This window comes from Artibeus jamaicensis, unplaced genomic scaffold, assembly GCF_021234435.1.
Source record: "Artibeus jamaicensis isolate MK-2021 breed Jamaican fruit bat unplaced genomic scaffold, CSHL_Jam_final contig_1998, whole genome shotgun sequence".
NCBI lineage: Eukaryota > Metazoa > Chordata > Mammalia > Chiroptera > Phyllostomidae > Artibeus > Artibeus jamaicensis.
In genome coordinates this window covers 24,544,512-24,562,879 of record NW_026521407.1, presented here as the reverse complement: position 1 = coordinate 24,562,879, position 18,368 = coordinate 24,544,512, and the positions used below count along the sequence as shown (strand labels likewise).

At 36.3% G+C, this 18,368-nt stretch overlaps 2 protein-coding genes across 9 annotated transcripts in view; one reads left to right on the top strand and one right to left on the bottom strand.

Annotated features, from left to right (window-relative positions):
• Nucleotides 1-18,368, top strand: part of NF1 (neurofibromin 1) — a 234,233-nt gene that overhangs the window by 143,988 nt on the left and 71,877 nt on the right. The gene's annotated exons all lie outside the window — the stretch shown is intronic.
• Nucleotides 13,636-16,672, bottom strand: OMG (oligodendrocyte myelin glycoprotein). The gene is made up of 2 exons (XM_037146807.2): nucleotides 16,001-16,672; nucleotides 13,636-15,151 (listed from the first exon to the last, which is right to left on the bottom strand). The coding sequence occupies exons 1-2, from the start codon at nucleotides 16,001-16,003 to the stop codon at nucleotides 13,820-13,822; spliced, it is 1,335 nt and encodes a 444-aa protein (XP_037002702.2). The 5' UTR covers nucleotides 16,004-16,672; the 3' UTR covers nucleotides 13,636-13,819.

The following is an 18,368-nucleotide window of genomic DNA, read 5'->3' as shown; positions in this document are numbered from 1 at the left end:
TTTACAAATGACCTTTTGAAATATAAAACAAAGCATTGCTCAAAGCAACAGAATCTTTTCATTGGAGTAGCTGTATTATGTATTACAAAGGTTAGCAGGTAGGCAATTTTTTTACTGTAACAACATATTACTATTACACATTCATGAAATGTGACACCGGTGTATTGTTGCATAGAGTACTGTTGTTTCTACTTATTAGATTAGCACTTTTTGTCCATTTAATAAAAAAATAAAATAAGAACAACACCCATCACTCCTCATCCCCCTCCCACTCTCTCACACAGAAACATATTTCGGTTAAACACCACCATAACTTCTTCTCTTACACCTTCAATGTAAAAATCTCATTTTCAGTTTGATTTTGCAAACATTGCTATTTTGTGCTTTTTAAGCATTTATAAGAAGGAAATCATATTTAGGTAATAATTAGGTTTACACAATTAAAATATGCAAACAACCAAATTAAGCTAGGATAATGATGATTTCCTAGAAGTAGTTAAATTTGATTTTCCCAGCATGTTTGGTGGCATTTAGCAGATGATAAAGAACTCAGATAGGAATGCCGGCAATTCAAGTCCACTTCAACTTCAGTGCACACAAAACAACAAAAATATTACATAGAAAAGAAACTGGACATTGTCCCTTGGATTCAGTGTTGTGCCATCATTTTTCATTGTTGCATTTACGATGGTGGCTGTCTTTGAGGTCACTGCTGTTTTCAGAGTTGTCTTGGGATTTGAGTGTGAGGTTGTCTTAGAATTTGGGCTCATCCTGGGAATCAGGGTCGTTTGGTGATTTGGCGTTGTCTTGGAATCTGTAGTTGTCTTGGAATCCGTAGTTGCCTTAGAATTCAAATCCGTCATGGTATTTGCAACTGTCATAGAACTTGTGGTAGTCGGGTCCCCCAAAATGTAACCAACAAAGAGGAGGAAAAAGCTGATGAGGGATAGCTTGAACATCATTTTCCTGTTTAAAAATATTTATAGAAATTTAAGACTTGGATCCCAGACAAATTTAAGGACTACCTTTGTTAAAAGGGGAGAAAATGAACCTTCTCAGCACTGGGGAAATGCCAGCCTTTTAGTTTGTAGTTGTTAAGGTAGAAGGAGATTTAAAAGTGATCAAAATCCACCCTTTTGTCTTACAAATGGGCTCAGGCAAAAGAGCACAACTTGCCTTCGGATGCATATGTAAAAATGACTAGAACTGTGAGTCCTAGTCTAGTGTTTTTTTAGATGGGATTGTGAAGACATAGAATAGACTTACACCAAAAGTTTAATAGTAAACCATTTTTAAATTAAGGCAAATTTCCTTTTATATTCAAATATAATGGCTTGCTACATTTGAGATAATGCAACTAGCCCATGTTGAGCATAGTTATTCTTTTATTTTTTTAACTTGAAGCTCAAATTTTAATTTTAGAAATCTAATATACTAAAAGTTACATTTGGTTTTAATCAGTAATGAGAAAATTTCAATTTAGTATTACCTTTTAATGTTTTTTTTCTTTGAAGATTGAGAATTCAGGCTTTCTCCAGTGTCCTATGTGGGATCTGATTTTTTACTCACTGTGGGCCATTTAAATATAATTAGAGAGTCAGTCACGTGTTCCAAACTTGACCTGCCATTGCTCTTTGGAAATACCCTATTGAGTGTTTTCCAAACAACTAGTGTAAACAGATGGACTTTGGCAGAGATCAAGGAATTCAAGTAAAGCCTTTCTAAAACCTAATTACTTATTTAAAGAATCCAGTGAGTGCCACTTTGTTATTTCTCTTATCCATGCATACATTATGAATTTCGTCACTGGACTGACTGTAGAGAAATAGATACTGCTTTGCCTGCTGTGATCATTATGAGTTAAAACCAAGTAAGTATGTTAGAGATGGATGTCTGTGTGTCCCCCCTGCCCCCAACACATCTTGTTTATGAGTTCACAGGGTGGTTTCTGGCCATAGTTATTTTGAAGTAGGAATGTAGCATTTGGGGAGTTTAATTTCTAGTAAGTAGAGTAACCTATTAGAAAAGGTTGAACTTTATTAGTATAAAACTAACTTAATAACAAAAGGATTGTGTATGACAGTGATACTTTCCTGCTGGGTTTAAAAAGATTGTTTGAATACATTTAACCACCAATTAAGAATTAGAATAGATTCTTTAAAGAAAGTTCGTCTTTTGATCGCTTCTTTTCCTTGATAATTAGTGTACAGGGAAGTTGGGTTGTACTATGCTAATGCTTTCATCACTCAGGCTACCTACCACTCTTTAAAAATTGTAGGCTGTGAACAATGGCATTGACATACAAGGAAATTGCTACATAAATAGCAAAAGTACAAGTCTGTACATGCTCCTCACTTGTTTTACTTTGCCATGACATTTTTTTCCACCTGAATGAATAGAACCAGTGCTAGCAAAATCCTGTTTATATGGTACATATACAGAACCTTACTTACCTGGCAGTTAGCTTGGTCATACCTAAGAAGTAACTCAAAAAACCTCTTAGCAACCAGAGTAGATATTATAAATCAGAGTACTAAGAGAACGCACAGTCAACTCTTTATTGATACTTAAACATGTCAATGTCAACTTACTTAAAACTCAACATTTTCCTTTTCTTATTCTGCTATATTCTTCTAATCTCTTAGGTAGTTGCATCATTACCTAGCCAAATGGCTCTCCAACCTTGGGTTTCTCATTATCTTTTTCTTACCGATTTTTAAGCTGCACAGGCCTCTTGATGATAAGTAAAATTTAAAGTTCTGAACTCTCCAGCACTCAAATGCTCCCAAACAAAAATCATTGCCATTATTCAGACCTTGAATACCTTCCACCTTCATATCTTTGTGCAGCCTTCCTTACCTGCCCAAAGTACTTCTTCCTCATTCGGAATTCTGTTCCTCCTTCGGGGTCTAGCTCAGATGGCTGCACCTTTGATATGAGCCTTCCCTGTTTCTGTTCTTCACATCAGTCATTTTAAGACTTTACTTAACATGAAACTTAAACCTTTCTCAGAAAACCAGTAAACAAAAGATAATGGTAAAGAAAAAAACAATGAAATAGTAAATGCTTATTTCCTATCATGTACACACCACACTTCAAAATACCAGTGGCTATAAGATAAAGTCTTTATCTTTAGCATCTTATAAAGTCCCTTTTAATCCATTATGCCAGGGTGTCAAACTCATTTTCACACGGGGCCACATCAGCCTTGTGGTTGCCTTCAAAGGACTGAATGTAATTTTAGGACTGTATAAATGTAACTACTCCGTAGAAACAAGGTGCAGGGCTGGATAAAATAAGGTGGAGGGCGGGATTCGGCCTGTGGGCCTTGTGTTTGCCACCTGTGCATTATGCCATTCACATTAGTTGCAAGATTGCTGAACTGGAGCAGATGGAAAGTTATTATGGTAAGAGGCTAGATGCTGGCCTTATTTCAGAAATATGATAATGCTACCAGCATTGATGTTGTTCCCAGTAAGCCTTATATGATTTCTGGGCTGTTCTCAGAAAAGTATATTCATGATACATCGCTAAGGGTAGCATCAGGGCAGTTGTTAAGAAGACTTTAGGAACTGGCAAGGCCACAGTCTTTCCAGAAAGCTCAGAATGCCAAGTGAACATTCTGTACATTACCTCCACTAAAACCATTTCTCTCAAAAGTTTAATAGCCCTGGCTGGTATGGCTCAGTGGATTGAGCGCTGGCTTGTGAACCGAAAGGTCACAGGTTCAATTCACAGTCAGAGCACATGCCTGGGTTGCAAGCAAGGTCCCCAGTTTAGGGGTGTGTGAGAGGTAACCACACATTGATGTTTCCCTCCATCTTTCTGCCTCCTCCCCTTCCCCTCTCTCTAAAGGAAAATAAATAAAATAAGAAAAATAAAATTATTTTTAAAAGGTTTAATAAGAGACTAGTCATTATGTATGTAAAACATTTTAGAAGGATGTTCCAGACTTTATATTATATGCCTTACCTTTGTTTTAGCAACACTGACCATCTCACCATTGCCTTACTCTGCCATCCCTTGGCATCCTGGCATGCCTTATGCTTTTGCACAGTCTTATCAGCTTTGGATGACCTTTTTTTAACATAGGGCAAACTCCTACTTTTGATTCAAGGCCCGTCTTAGTAACCTCACTCTGACTCCTTTAGACAAGCTAAAAAAAATTAAAAAATAACAGCTTGCCCTGACTGGTGCGGCCCAGTGGATTGAGCACAGGCCTGCGAACCGAACGGTCGCTGGTTCAATTCCCAGTCAGGGCATGTGCCAGGTCCCCAGTCCCCAGTATGAGGCATGTGAGAGGCAACCACACGCTGATGTTTCTCTCCCTTTCTTTCTCCCTCCTTTCCCTGCTCTAAAAATAAATAAAATCTTTAAAAAAAACCTACATTTTTATTTAGATACAATTCACATATTATAAAATTCACCCTTTTAAAGTATACAGTAAAGCGGTTTTTAGTATATTCACAAAGTTGTGCAGTCATCACCACTATAATTTTAAACTTCCATCACCCCGAAAGAAACCCAATACCCATTGGCAGTGATTCCCCATCACTCGTTCCCCTAGTCTCTGTGGATTCGCCTGTTCTGGACATTTCATACAAATGGCATAGTACCAGATGTGCTATTGTATGAGTGGCTTCTTGTACTGTGCATCATGTTTTCAAGGTTTATGGGTATTGTGGTGTCAGTACTTTATTCCCTTTTATAGCCAAATAATAGAGGTTAATTATTTTATAGGTTAATCATTTTTATCTATCTGTTTTTGATGGATATTGTTTCCATTTTGGGGTATTATGAATAATGCTTCTGTGAACATTCATGTACAAGTTTTTGTGTGGATATGTGTTCTGTATGTGCTTAGGTATGTGTATCTTGGGAGCAGAATTGCTGGGTCATAGCGTGATGCTTAACATTTTCAGGAACTGCCAGACTGTTTTCAAAAGCTGCTTAGTCATTTTACATTCCCAGGATGTATTCTCATATATCCTAGTGGTACATGAGAGTTCTAATTGCTCTGCACCCCCACCCAGCACTTGTTCTTGTCTGTCTTTTTAGGCAAATTTTCATAAATGCCCATGTTAGAATATAATTTTTCTTTTTTTAATTGAGATGTACTTGACATATAACATTATATTAGTTTCAGATGTACAACACAGTTCAATGTGTGTATATATTGCAAAGTGATCACCAGAAGAGTCCAGTTAACATCTATCACCTCACAAAACTTTTTTCTTGTGATAAAAACTTTAAAGATTTACTCTCTTAGCAACTTTTGGATATATAATATAGCATAATTAACTTTAATCACTTCACTGTACATTATATCCCCAGGACTTACTTATTTTAAAACTAGAAGTTTGTACCCTTTGGTCACCTTCCCTCATTACCCCAGCCTTGCCCTCCCCGTCGTCCCTCTGGGCAGCCACCAGTCTGTTCTCTGTACCTGTGAGTTCTGTGTTTTGTTTTGGGGGATTTTTTAAAATTTTGTTTCCACTATAAGTGAAATTGTATAGTATTTGTCTTTCTCTGATTGTCTTATTTCACATCATAATGTCTTCAGGTCCATCCATATTGTTGCAGGTGTCAGGGTTTTTTCTTTACGGCTGAATAATATTCCATTGTAGTCTTATACCACATTTTTTTTATTCATTCACCTATCGATGGACACTTAGGTTGTTTCTATGTCTTGGAATGGGATATAATTTCTTTGTTCACCTATTAGACTTTTAGCTCCTAGCTCTTAGATGTCTTTGTGTGGATACACAGAAAATCTAGCTGAGTAGGTGACATTTCACAGAATACTTAGTGAGCCTAGCTCTTAATTGTTACATATATGTAATCATTCAATGATAGTGTTAAAACTAATCATCAGTTTTAATTACACACACGATTGTAGTCTGAAGGAAGATTTGATTTAAGAGAGTGATTACAATTGAAGTTCTGAATTCAGTCAAAAGATTTCTTAAGTGAAGTGATTTCATTTTCTCTTGATATTTGATTTGTAGGAGTGTAGTGGCCTTGGGTGGTGGTGCAGCAAGGGTTTGTGTTACTCATCGAAGGTGACTAAATGATTGATACACACTGATTAATCTGTGGTTCTGACCTGACTTGTGCTTCCAAAACCAGTGGCAAGTGGCTGTGGTCCATCTGCCGTTCTGCAGAAATAGGTTTTGTTTTGCATCCACTGTGGTTCACCTCTTTGAGTAGATAAGTATGCAGTCCTTGAAAAGAACCTTGAGATGTACTTGCAAGGTTTGATTACATAAAACAACACGGAGAGATTTTAAAACAAACATCTAAGGTTAAATACAGCCAAGTGAATATCGTTGCCTTCTGAAGAGTCGCTATAAGAGATGATGTATATACTTCAAACCCTGCCGCCTTTGAGCACATTTTAGGGAAATATATTTTTGGAAGGTACTGTCAAATGAAGCATGATTTTTTTTAATGTAATAGGGAAAATGTTGTACTTGAAAATTTTTGACAAAGCAAATGGCAAGTTTAGTAATACTGTTTTTTTATTGATGTTTAAAATGAGTCTTTTTCTTGCGTGACTTCTAAACTGGCCCTTAGTAATGTTTGAACGGAGGGGCCCCAAAGATGTTTTCAGTAATGATATGTTCATTGGAATAAGAGCTAATAATGACTCAAACATGACTGCTTTGAAGAAACATACAGAAATTTAGATGTATCACATGCAACACTTATGTTTATAGTCAGTCAACTCATAGTTAATATATGAAGATGTTGTTTTACTAGTTTCAGGTGACTTCTTGATCCTTTAGTTAATTTTAATGTGTCTTAAAGACACTTGAGCTTTTACAGTATGTCTCTAAGTTCATGTTTAATGTCCTACCACCTGCAGCTTAAAAAAAATTTTAGTGTCAGGGCAAGAGATTCATAATACCTCACCCGAGTATACCTTGTTAAATCAAGAAAGAATTTTTGGCAAATCATAGTAGAAAAGCTATACCATGAGGAAATATTGGAGCCTGTAAATAGATGAAATTATGTTTAAACACTTATGTGCTTTCTTTAATTATTCGTCATCGGCGTGAGGAAATAGAGCTGAGCTGCTGACGTCTGAGTAATAGAACTGGTAAGTGGACGTGGCTCTGCGCCAGTTACTCTTAAAGTGCGCAGCGCCTCAGACGCAGCAGTGGTTGCTGAGGCTTCAGTTGGCAAACAGAAGCCTTCCTGGTGGTTATTGTGGTGCACGGCATCCTTGTTTCCCTTTCCCGATGCTTCGTTTTTTCCTTTCTCAATGAAAAGCCATTATACCTTAGTTTATTTTCTGTTGAGGCAAGCATTTGACAGGCCTCTGAACTCCTGCAGTCTTCCAGGGTGTTCGTTTGTTTGTTTGAACTGTGACTATGGGCAACAAACTAATACAAAATAAAAACTGCATTTCCTGGTATTGAGTATACCAGGAAATTTATTTGATACTTGGTTGTGAGATACCCTTGTGAAATATTCAGATATCTAATTTTTTAGTGATAAATTATATTACCCATAGGATAAATAAATAACAAACCTTGTAAACTAGCTATTTGAAGGGTAACTAAAGAGGGCAGGTACTTGGGAATTATGTACCAGTTTGGGTTCAGTCATCTCTATTTCTGACCTTGTTAATCACCTAAGGAGCTCTTAAACAAGGGATAGCAGTAATCTTTAAAATTTTTATGTAGCACCTAGACAGTCCTTTAGTATACCTGATTTAATTTGTTCTGTAAAATACCCATATAGAATACATGTTCTTAACTATGTAGATTTTTGCCAGAAGATGCATTAATTACTTGCCCAAGGCACTAATGCAGGTGATAAAAACTTCTCATGCTCATTCTATTAAATCATAATGTGCTTTAAAGACACTTCAAATTACATAGTTTTGCTGTTTTTATTGTGTGTTTGTGTGTGTTTAATTTCTGTGCTTTGAGCTTATTAATCATTTCCAACAAATTCAGAGTATCAGTACCAACCTATAGAAGGGATAAATAGGTGTGTTGAGCATATGTCTTGACCGGTTCCTAAACATCTTGAACAGAGTTGGGGTACTTCTTAAAGTTGAGCTACTGAAAAACCTCACTTTGCACCACACTTTTTCAAAGTGTAAAGCAAACTAGCCTGTTTAACACATTATTAGCACATAGAAGTGACATTTGTTTCTGTTTCCCTGATTCACTTCCCTTGAGCAGTCTGTGCCTACTGAATTGTTCACAGGTATTAGAATCAGCCTTTCTCTGGAAATTGCTCCAGGGGTAACTCCCCACTGCCCAGAACTGAATTCTTACATGACAAGTACCAGCTTCTTCTTTGATCTCTCTTTTCTCTGGACTGTGAAGCTGTGACTTTGACATAATAGAAGAAACTTCGATTCTATAATAAGACTTGGAGGTTTGACTTAGTCTGTCTTAAGGAGATCATAATTAGCGTACCAGACACATCTTTGATCGGTATTAATTCATTTTTTTATTTATAACATCAGATCAAGATGGTGAAAAACTAAACTCTTAGGAGAAAGTGGTATCTAAACTGAAATCAAAGGGATGAATAAGGGTTTTCCAGGGGAAGAAGAGGAAGGGGAGGAAACCAAAGACAACATGCATCATCTGTGAGAGCCTGGCGGTGAGAGAGAAAGGGGGAGAGAGAGAGAGAGAGAGAGCGCACATAGATTAGAGGGACAGACAACCTTTTAGTGTGAACTTCACAGTGACGGAGTAGGAAAATTTTAAGATGATACTGTGAAGGGAAGCAAGGCCTGACCCCGAAGTAAGCAGTATTATCTGGTTCACTGTATTCCCATATTTTTATCCAGAACCATGCTTCCTATCTTTAAAATATTCTGTTTTGTGTCTTTTGCCCACTTTCTATTGGGAATCTAAATGTTTTTCTCATAATTTTGATGAGCTTTAATTAACAATCTTCTTTATTCTCTGAATATTTTTATTAGGCTCATTGTTTCAGCATAAAGAAATTTGAGGGTTTTATATAGACACATCTGTTGATGATTTCTCTGTGATTTTTTCTTTTTCTAATAAAAACAGCCACCCAGATATTTATAAATATTTTTAAATCCTCCTGTTGGTTTTAAGACTTCCTTTTTTAATATTATCTTTTTTAGTTCACTATGTAGGCAGAGCAAATGAAGTGAGTGTGAAGTTGGACTACTTTCCATTTTTCCCAGCATTGTTTATTGAATTTTCCCTTCCTCTTTGATTTGTGGGTTTTTCTTCCTTCTGAAGTTAATAGTTTTTGAGAGCTTATGATGTGGTAAGCACTGTTGTATGGTTCTAAGCACTTTACATGTATTAGCTCGTCTTTCCTCACAACCACCCTACGAGGAGATGGAGTCACAGTGCTACCATTTCCGTATTGGGTTATCTTCCTTTCTGCTTTTACGCCTCTGCCATTCTGTCTTAATATTTGCAGTGATCTGTTTCCCTCTCAAGAAAGGTTAAGGTGCCTTTACTATTTCTTCCATTTTTTACTCTTGCCTGCTGAACTTACGTGTTTAATGCTATGTTCCGAAAGGAATCTCATTAGAATGTTTGTTAGAATTGGCTTAATCCATAAATTATACTGGACATAATCGCATCTTTACGACATCAGTAGAAGTGTATCTCCTGTACCTACTAGCCTTGGTGCTTGTGTGTTCCAGATGCTGAATAAATACTCACTGAGTGAAAGAGTAAATAAACGGAGAGACCTTTGTTTATCACCTCTATCAAGTTTATAACTCTCATTAATGTTTTTTACCTTTTCCTCATTTGGTTCTATGCATTGCATGTGAATGTTATTTGTTGGCATTGCTAATTTTGGTGTACTGTTATTGTTATGAATAGTGTCTTTTTTGTGTAATTTTCTAATTATTTGTTGCCAGCATATGAGAAAAATTTTTAATGGTTCCATATTTATTTTGGTATTTATTTCAAGTTACCCTCCTGAAGGTATTCTTGAGGAATTCTTTAGATAGACAATTATATCACCTGTTAATAATAACCATTTTGTTTTTTACTTCCCTGTAATGTTTATCTGTTGTTTCTGTTTTTTGTTCTGAAATTTTCCAAATAATGTTTAAAAAAATGATGATAATGGGTATTGGTACTTGATCCTGATTTGAATAGAAATACAACTTTTTACTTTTAAGCAAGGTGTTTGTAATACATGGTACCATACCTTGTCTGGTTCTTAAAATGTGCTTTACAAAGAGCCCTGGCTGGGGGGCTTGGCTGATTCAAGTGTTGTCCTGCACCCCAAAAGGTTGCAGATTCTGTCCCCTGTCAGGCATGTATGGGAGACAGCCAATTGGTTTCTCTCTCTCTCTCAAATCATATTCTTGGGTGAGGATTTTTAAAAATATTTAAAACGTCTTAATAATTTTACAGAAGATTTTAGGTTGACTTTTGTTTGACACTTTTGGTGTTAGTTAAAGGAATTTGGTTATTGCTTCAGAGCCTTGTTATGGAAGATTATTGAATAGCACATATTTGTGACCCTTCCAGTCAGCTACAGAAGACATCCCGTTCTGCTGTGCTATAATGAGCATTTGTCTGGCATTCAGCTGGGTCCCTATTCCATCAGTATCTCAACCTGAATTCCAGAGGGCAGAGGAACAGGGCTGAAGCAAATACACCCTTTCATTCATTTGGCTATAGAGAGTTTGGGTGTTCACTGGGCTTGAACATGCACAGGTAATAATAATCGTAATGACAACAGCAGCAACATTACATGAATTATACCATTTAATCCTCAGAATAAAACTGCTATGAATAAATAAGTCCTGCTAGCCCATATTATTTGCAAGAAATCTGGGCTGTAGAGCATCATAGACCAGTGGTAACTGGTCCAGAGCTACACAGCTGGGAAGTGGCAGAGGTAGGATTTAGGCCTAGAACCTTTGACACCAGCGCACACTCCACTGCTGCTTTATCCCTTATTGCATTTGCTTTTGTGTTTGTGTTCTTAGTTGAATCCACTTGACTGGTGAGGAACAAGTTACTTGGAAAACAGAAGTCTTAGTTAGGGTTGGATGGATGGATATATATATCTTACAAGCTTGAGAGATAGATGCTGAGGACTAATGCACTTTAAAATATTTATGGAGTTCAGTAATACAGTAGTTCTTGTCTTAGTGGTATATAAGGAGCCCACTGCCATTAATAATGCTAAGAATACAATTTCCTTAGAAGGAAGTATTATCTAGCCTTAAATACTAGATACTTCCTTCTAAGGACTTATAGTTGACATGTGTTGTAAACTTAGTGAGTTTTTCATCTGTAGTTTGCAGGCATGTCGGTAAAATTGGTATAATCCATAGGTGCTGATAATGCTGTAATCCATAATTTTACTTTCTTGTCACTTTTCCCCATGGTATTTCTAAGACAACACTGAATTTTTGACACCTTCAGAATGAAAGACACTACCTCTGAGGAACATTCTGTGCAACTCAGCATATGTTTTTTAATATGTTTTATTGATTATGCTATTACAGTTGTCCCATTTCCCCCCTTTTATTCCCCTCCGCCCTGCACACCCCCTCCCACCCACATTTCCCCCACTTCAGTTCATGTCCATGGGTCACACATGGAAGTTCTGTGGCTTCTACATTTCCTGTACTACTATTCTTACCCTCCCCCTTTCTATTTTCTACTTACCATTTATGCTACTTATTCTCTGTACCTTTTCCCCCTCTCACTCCCCTGTTGATAACCCTCCATGTGATCTCCATTTCTGTGATTTTGTTCCTGTTCTAGTTGTTCGCTTTTGTTTTTGTTTTAGGTGTGATTATTAATAACTGCAAGTTTGCTGTCATTTTACTGTTCATATTTTTTATCTTCTTTTTCTTAGATAAATCCCTTTAACATTTCATATAATAAGGGCTTGGTGATGATGAACTAACTCCTTTAACTTGACCTTATCTGAGAAGCACTTTATCTGCCCTTCCATTCTCAATGAAAGCTTTTCCTGATGGAGCAATCTTGGATCAGCATTGTTTTTTTTCTTAAACAAGATGCTAGTGTGAGGTAGAGTAGAAAATACCTAAGCAGTTAGCCTCTGTCATCAGTAGTGAAGATAGTAAGTAGATCAGTGATTGGGAGGAAGTGAGAACCATTTGCTCATTTGGAAAAGTAATGCATTTTAAAACTATTTAGCAGATTATTTCAAATAACTCCTTTTCTTCATGGTGAAATTCCCCAACCTAGGTTAGGGGAGCCAGTTAGGTTTGCTGGGGCAGAAAAATGTTCAGGAGCCACTTCACTAGTCAGCGTAGGAGAGGAATTGCTTTATTGAAGTTTAACAATAATTTTTGCATAAGCCTGGCATTTAAAAAGAAAAAAAAGAGTGCTTTAGAAGGCTCTTACCCTTCTCTCCCTTCTCCTCCTCAATAGAAGTGTTCCCAAATCTGGAAAAAAATGTATCTTAATTTTAAAATTTCTTAGGAAGGAGCATAAAATTTTCTTTCTGTGTTCTTTTTCCTAACTTTAGGAGTGTTGAAGTAGACTCTTTTTTATGTCTCACAAATTAAGTGCCTCATTCGTGGCTCACATTTTGAAACACTGTCCCGCATTTTAATCTTGCCTTGTTTCAGTGCTTCTTTTTTCGACTCTTGGCTGTTACTTTTGTTTTTATCTAATTCATAAGGTGGCTTACTTTTATATTTGAAGAAAATTCTTGATTTTATTCTAGTTGGATTCCTACTGCAGTTTGATTTGGAGTGTTAAGAATTTGTCTCACGCGCAGCCCTAGTCCTGTTGTCTGCTTTGTTGGGTTCATCATCCGGTTGTAGCTCAAAATGAATCCCATTCTTGTCTCCCTTCCTGCTTTTCTTTTCCTTGCCCTCCCTCCTTCAGTACTGCCCATGCTCGTTAGGCCCCCATGATTTATTCTGAAACTAAATCTCATTTTTAATTTCAGTAAGTCAGATTCTAATCTGTGATGTGCAAAAAATAAATTTTTCTCTCCTGAACATAGAAGACTTTTAATTTTGTAAGTATTTAAATTTCCATAATAAATGGTTTGTTAAATATGTACTAAAACTGTTCCTTTATGTGACTTTAAGCCTAAATTTTTTATTGTTTTTAAAACCTTCTTAAATGCAAAAAACAAAGCCATTAAACTTTCCTCATTAAAATGCAAAGCCTAGTGTCTTCTAGCTTTTTGAAGAGCTTTTGTCCATTATATAATCTGTAGAGTAGCCAAGAGTTCCTCAGAAGCAGGACATCATCTAGATTTAAAACAGTTATGGCTTGTGTGTAACATAATGACATGGCACAATCATTCATGGGGTGGTGGCCACAGCTTTACTCTAGCGGCAAACCCTTGGATGCCTCCAACATCCCATTTACCATAGAGACTTGACCAAGGCACCCCAGGACAAGAATGATCAGGTCACTTCAAGCCTCACTGAGTCAGTTGATTAAGTTGGTATGACTGGAAAGCCAAATGACACAGTTATGAGCATAGACCATTTATTTTTTTTCCCAGATGTTTGACAGTGTAAACATACATAAAATACATATTAAAGTTAAGATGCTTTATATCTTGTGCAATAAATTGAAGCCTGAAAAAGAAAACATCTCATTTTTAAAAAAAGAAATTCATTAGTTTTACTTAAGACAGTAAAATAGCAGCAAGTACCAAGACATTGTGCACTTCTTTTATTTAAGACAAATTACTTCATTTACATCAGATCAGAAAGGTAACACTGGCTTTCTTGAATACTTAATATAGTTGAATCACTGGTTAGATGGGGGCATGGTTTCCCAACTGTACATCAGGGAGGAGTTCTTTCATTAGTTGCAGACAGTGCAGACCCTCAGACGGCCAGCACCACCACAGCACTGAACAGTAAGAGAAGCAACGCATTTACTTTCCAAGCACTGGCCGCAGAAGGTAAACGAGTCTTTGCATTTGTGGTGGTCTCTTCCCTCCGTAAGTTAAGAGTTGTGCTTTGTTGAGGCATTTCAGAGAAATTATTTGGCATGCCACTGGTAATACTTAGGGTCATGGGTGTTGGGGGTGACTTTTTTGAACTAGTGAGGCTTGTGTTTGTAACCATTCCATCTTGGAGATGAATAGTTAGAGTTGCAGCTGCTGCTTCATGTGAATCGATCATTTCTGTGGATGTGTCTTCTGCATAGGGTACAAAAGCCTTGTCAGTGCTAGTAAAGGTGGTGTCTTTGCTTAGAGTGGCGCCAAATGTTGTTTCCTTTGTTCGATATTGTTTGGGCATTTTGGTCACTTTGGATTGAGTTACCATACTCAGAGAGTTAATGGTGTCCACTGTCTGCATCCCACTTACAGTGAACAAGCTTGAGGTAAATCCAGAAGGTGTGGGGTATATGTTATGTTCCTTCAGAGATGATATTTGGCTAGAACAGGGAGTCCCTATGACGTGGGCTTTTGTTTGCATCATCCACTTCAATAAGTAAGTAATGTTTTGTGTGTGGTCACATGACCACCTGTTATTGTAAAGGGTTATTTCTTGCAACTGAAAGAGTTGGTCAAAAGCTTCATCTGGGATGAATGTGAATTTGTTGTTGTGCAGGTAAAGATGTGTGAGATTTGTCAGGTTTATTAGTGTTCCTGGAAGGATTTGTGTCAAGGAATTATAAGAAAGGTCCACGGTGTGCAATTTGGAGGGCATGTTGGTTGGAACTGTCCAAAGTTTGTTACTACTTAGGTTGAGAACCTCAAGACTTCTTAGTGTATTTTTAATGAGGACAACCTTTTCCAGCATATTCTTAGAAACATCCAGATATTTTAGGTTCCACTGATAAGCAGTATCAGATTTGTCAAGCAGTTTAATGTTGTTGTTAGCAGCAGACATATTCCAGAGGGACCGAGGTAATTGAGCAGGGAGGCTTTCAAGCCTGTTGTTTGAAATGTCCAAGGTCCTCAGATTAGTGTATTGGGTTAACTGGTTATGCAGATCAGTAAAGTGGTTATAAGACAGATTTAAATAGATAATATTCTCTTGCAGTCCAGCTGGTAATGTAGTCAAGTTTCTGCCTGAACAGTCCACATGCCTGTGCCTTTCTGTGCATATACATTGGAGAGGACAAATGCATAAAATACCAGGTGTGAGAAACAGAAGGATGAACAACAGGCTGGGAGACATTTTCAGTATCTGATATTCCATCAAAGCCTGGAAACAAACAGATATACCCTTCTTTTAATATGCAAATACAATTAGGCATCTGCATGGGTCAGTTAGCATTAGGCAAAATTTTCAATAAACCTCGTTGTTGTTGAGTCCTTTTATAATTGTTCCAGTGATTAAACTAACAAAGCTCCCCTTCATTTATAGTCCAAATGCTTAATCCTTCAACTGGGGCTATGTGGTAGAGATTCTCTCCCTCCACTCTCTCCTGCATTTTCTCCTTTATTTTCTCTCTTCTTTTAAACAGTCTTTCTTATGTATCTTCCCAGAGCCTTAATATTATAAAATAGCATTCTCTGCAAATGAAGAGTTGGAATCTTAAGCTATTAGTGTTTTTTATATTCTTTTTTACTCAGATGGGAAAAAATGGCTGTCGTGTCTCTTTTTTTAAATCTCTGCAGTAATGTAATAGTGTGTTTGTGTGTGGGGAGGATGAGACTTTATTTAGATATTAAAGCAATACTTTGAAATTCATCTTTGTATTTTTAGGATAAATATATTCTAGCAAAACATTTCAAGGCACTTGCAAAATTCAAACCAACACCATACCTTCAAACCTCACATTTTATAAAGTGATTTTTCTTCTGCATATTTCAGGGCTGATTCTAAAAGAAAACAATGTATATTTACAAAGTGAATGGATATTGAAGAGAAATTTCTCCACTGACACTGCAGCAAATTTCTGGTGCATGCGTTTGCTATTGAAAATATATTCAATCCTAACGTTCTTTTTCTTAAAAAAAAAAAAAAAAAGACAGAAAGAAAAAAAAAGAAGGAAAGAGAAAGGGACAAAATCTCAAGGTCAATCTTTTACTGATTTAAATAACATCTTACCATAGTGTCGTCTTCAGCATCAGCATCTCATTTTCTCCGGGAAACTTAAGCTTAAAGGTCTCCTTGTTCTGGAGAGTAGGAACTGCTTCTGGCTGTGGGCTGTGCTTGCCTGCTCAGCTGCATTGTGTTGCTGTGAGCTGGAGCTCTGCAACCACCTGATCAGTACCACATCGGAGGACTGCAGAGCTGTCATTGGTGCTGACTCAAATTTATTGCAAGAGGTGCACTCGCAACAAAATGGACCCAAATTTTTCTCTAAATTTATAGCTGTAAGCATACCTCCACATGTCAGATGTGCTGTAGGGTGAAATGCCTCACACACAGCGGATGTGGACCTTACTCATTTCTGTGGATTTGTCTGAGCTTATGTTCCACATTTTAATATTTGCCTGGTGAAGAATTTGTGGGGAGGTTTTGGTGCCTCTGCTCTTCATCTGTTTTACATGTTGAAAAATGTTGAATTTGACCTTCCTCGTGGACGGTTTTCTGAGATACTAGTTTAACTATTTTGAACTCCTACCTTATGTTTTTTTTATTACAGAATGGTACAGTTATCGTGTCACTTTTTAAAATAGCCTGATACAATCTGTTTGAGTTCTATGCACTTCCCCAACATGATGGTTATTATGTATAATCAGCTTTTCAAATGTATCAGTCACTCAAATATTATTCTTCCTTTATGGAAAGCAAGAAGTACCTAAATATGATTATTTTGTCTTTATCTTTCTGATATAAAGGATCATTTGACCCAGGCTGCCACAAGCAAGGCTACATTTTTTAATGAGTATCTTATGCTTTTAACTATCAGTTCATAAAATATCAGTGATAAAATAAATGTGTTTTATTTTATGTCCTTTGGGGTTAAGGATTCTTTTTCTTTCTGAAACTTTGATGAGTGAGTATGACTATTATTTTCTCTAGAGACCTTTTTGGTACTGTATGAATGACCATCTATTTGATTTTATGTTTTAAAAACAACAGCATCAATTTCAGGTGATTTCTTCAGACTGTTTTACATTTTTATCTTATGAGAAAGCAATTTATACTTTTGAAATTATGCAAAATAATGTAAGAGGCAATACTTTGGTCATGAGTTTAATAAAATGAGAACAGAGTGTGGTAGCTTCTGCTCTGCTCTTTGGTGGACTGATTGTATAATCTGTTAAAACTTGTCTGATTTCCAGAACAGTCAGTTTACCTTAGAAAAGAAAGTAAATGAAGTTATGGCATGTTCATTACAAATTGTTACCATTTAAAAACCAGCAATTATTAGCATATTGCATTTAAGGAAAATCTATACCTAGTTATTAATTCATTTGTGTTTCTCTGAATTACATTTGCCATTATTTTACCCCAATTAGAATTTAAATTTAGTATTAAAACTTGAAGTTTATTTTCTTAGAAAGCAAACTATAATCCAGGAGTCACCTTTTGTATAAAACTAATGTTCCTCAAAAAGTATCTACATTTTTAAAGTCTGCAATGTTAGAAATTTATTACTGATTTAGGTACTTTATTCCCACTTTACTTTGAGGGTTCAGCCTTGGACTCTTAATAAGATTCTTTCTATAGATTTCAGAAACCAGTCATCAATCTTGGAGCTTAGAAGTAATGTGTTAAAAATACTCCATTCAGTAATGTTGTTGTGGAAATAGGGAATGTTTTGACATTTAGATTTCTTATGTTTCAGCTCTTCTACATTATTACTCTTCAAGGGATGTGTCTTCAAGGGATGTGATGGAGGGTCAATTTACCAAACACTCAACTCTCTTCTTTTAATTTTAGGAAACTCATGAGGAAGTAGTTATTCAGTTTCATTATCCTTGCCATTATTACTTTTGTTTGAAAGAACATGTTATTTCATTAACTAATGGGTTTAAATGAATATGGGCTTAGACTTATTGATTTAGATTTCTTGAGATTAGATTCTGCTACATATAATTTTAAAATTCCAACATAATAGTAGTGGCACTTTCTCATTTCTAAGTTTGGGGACAAATTGCTTCTTCTTATTCAAAGATTATTATAAAGTTCTCAAAAAAAGAGGAACATTTTAACATCTTTGAATTGTAACAAACTGTCCTTATCTTCTGCTTTTAGAAATTCTCATGAAATAAAATAATAGTATATTACTATTACTCCAAAACTATTTTTATTGGCTTAAGTGTCTGCTGCAACTTACTTTAGATATTATTCAGACACATGACATTTTAGATAAGTCTTCTGTTGATTCAGGAATCACAGCTATATAGGCAACTGTTATAAACTAGACTAAGTACTAAATTCATTTGCATACTCTATGGTGAAACACACCACCCTAGGATATATTGCACCAGTGCTGTGAAAAGTGTAACAAATTACCTACCAG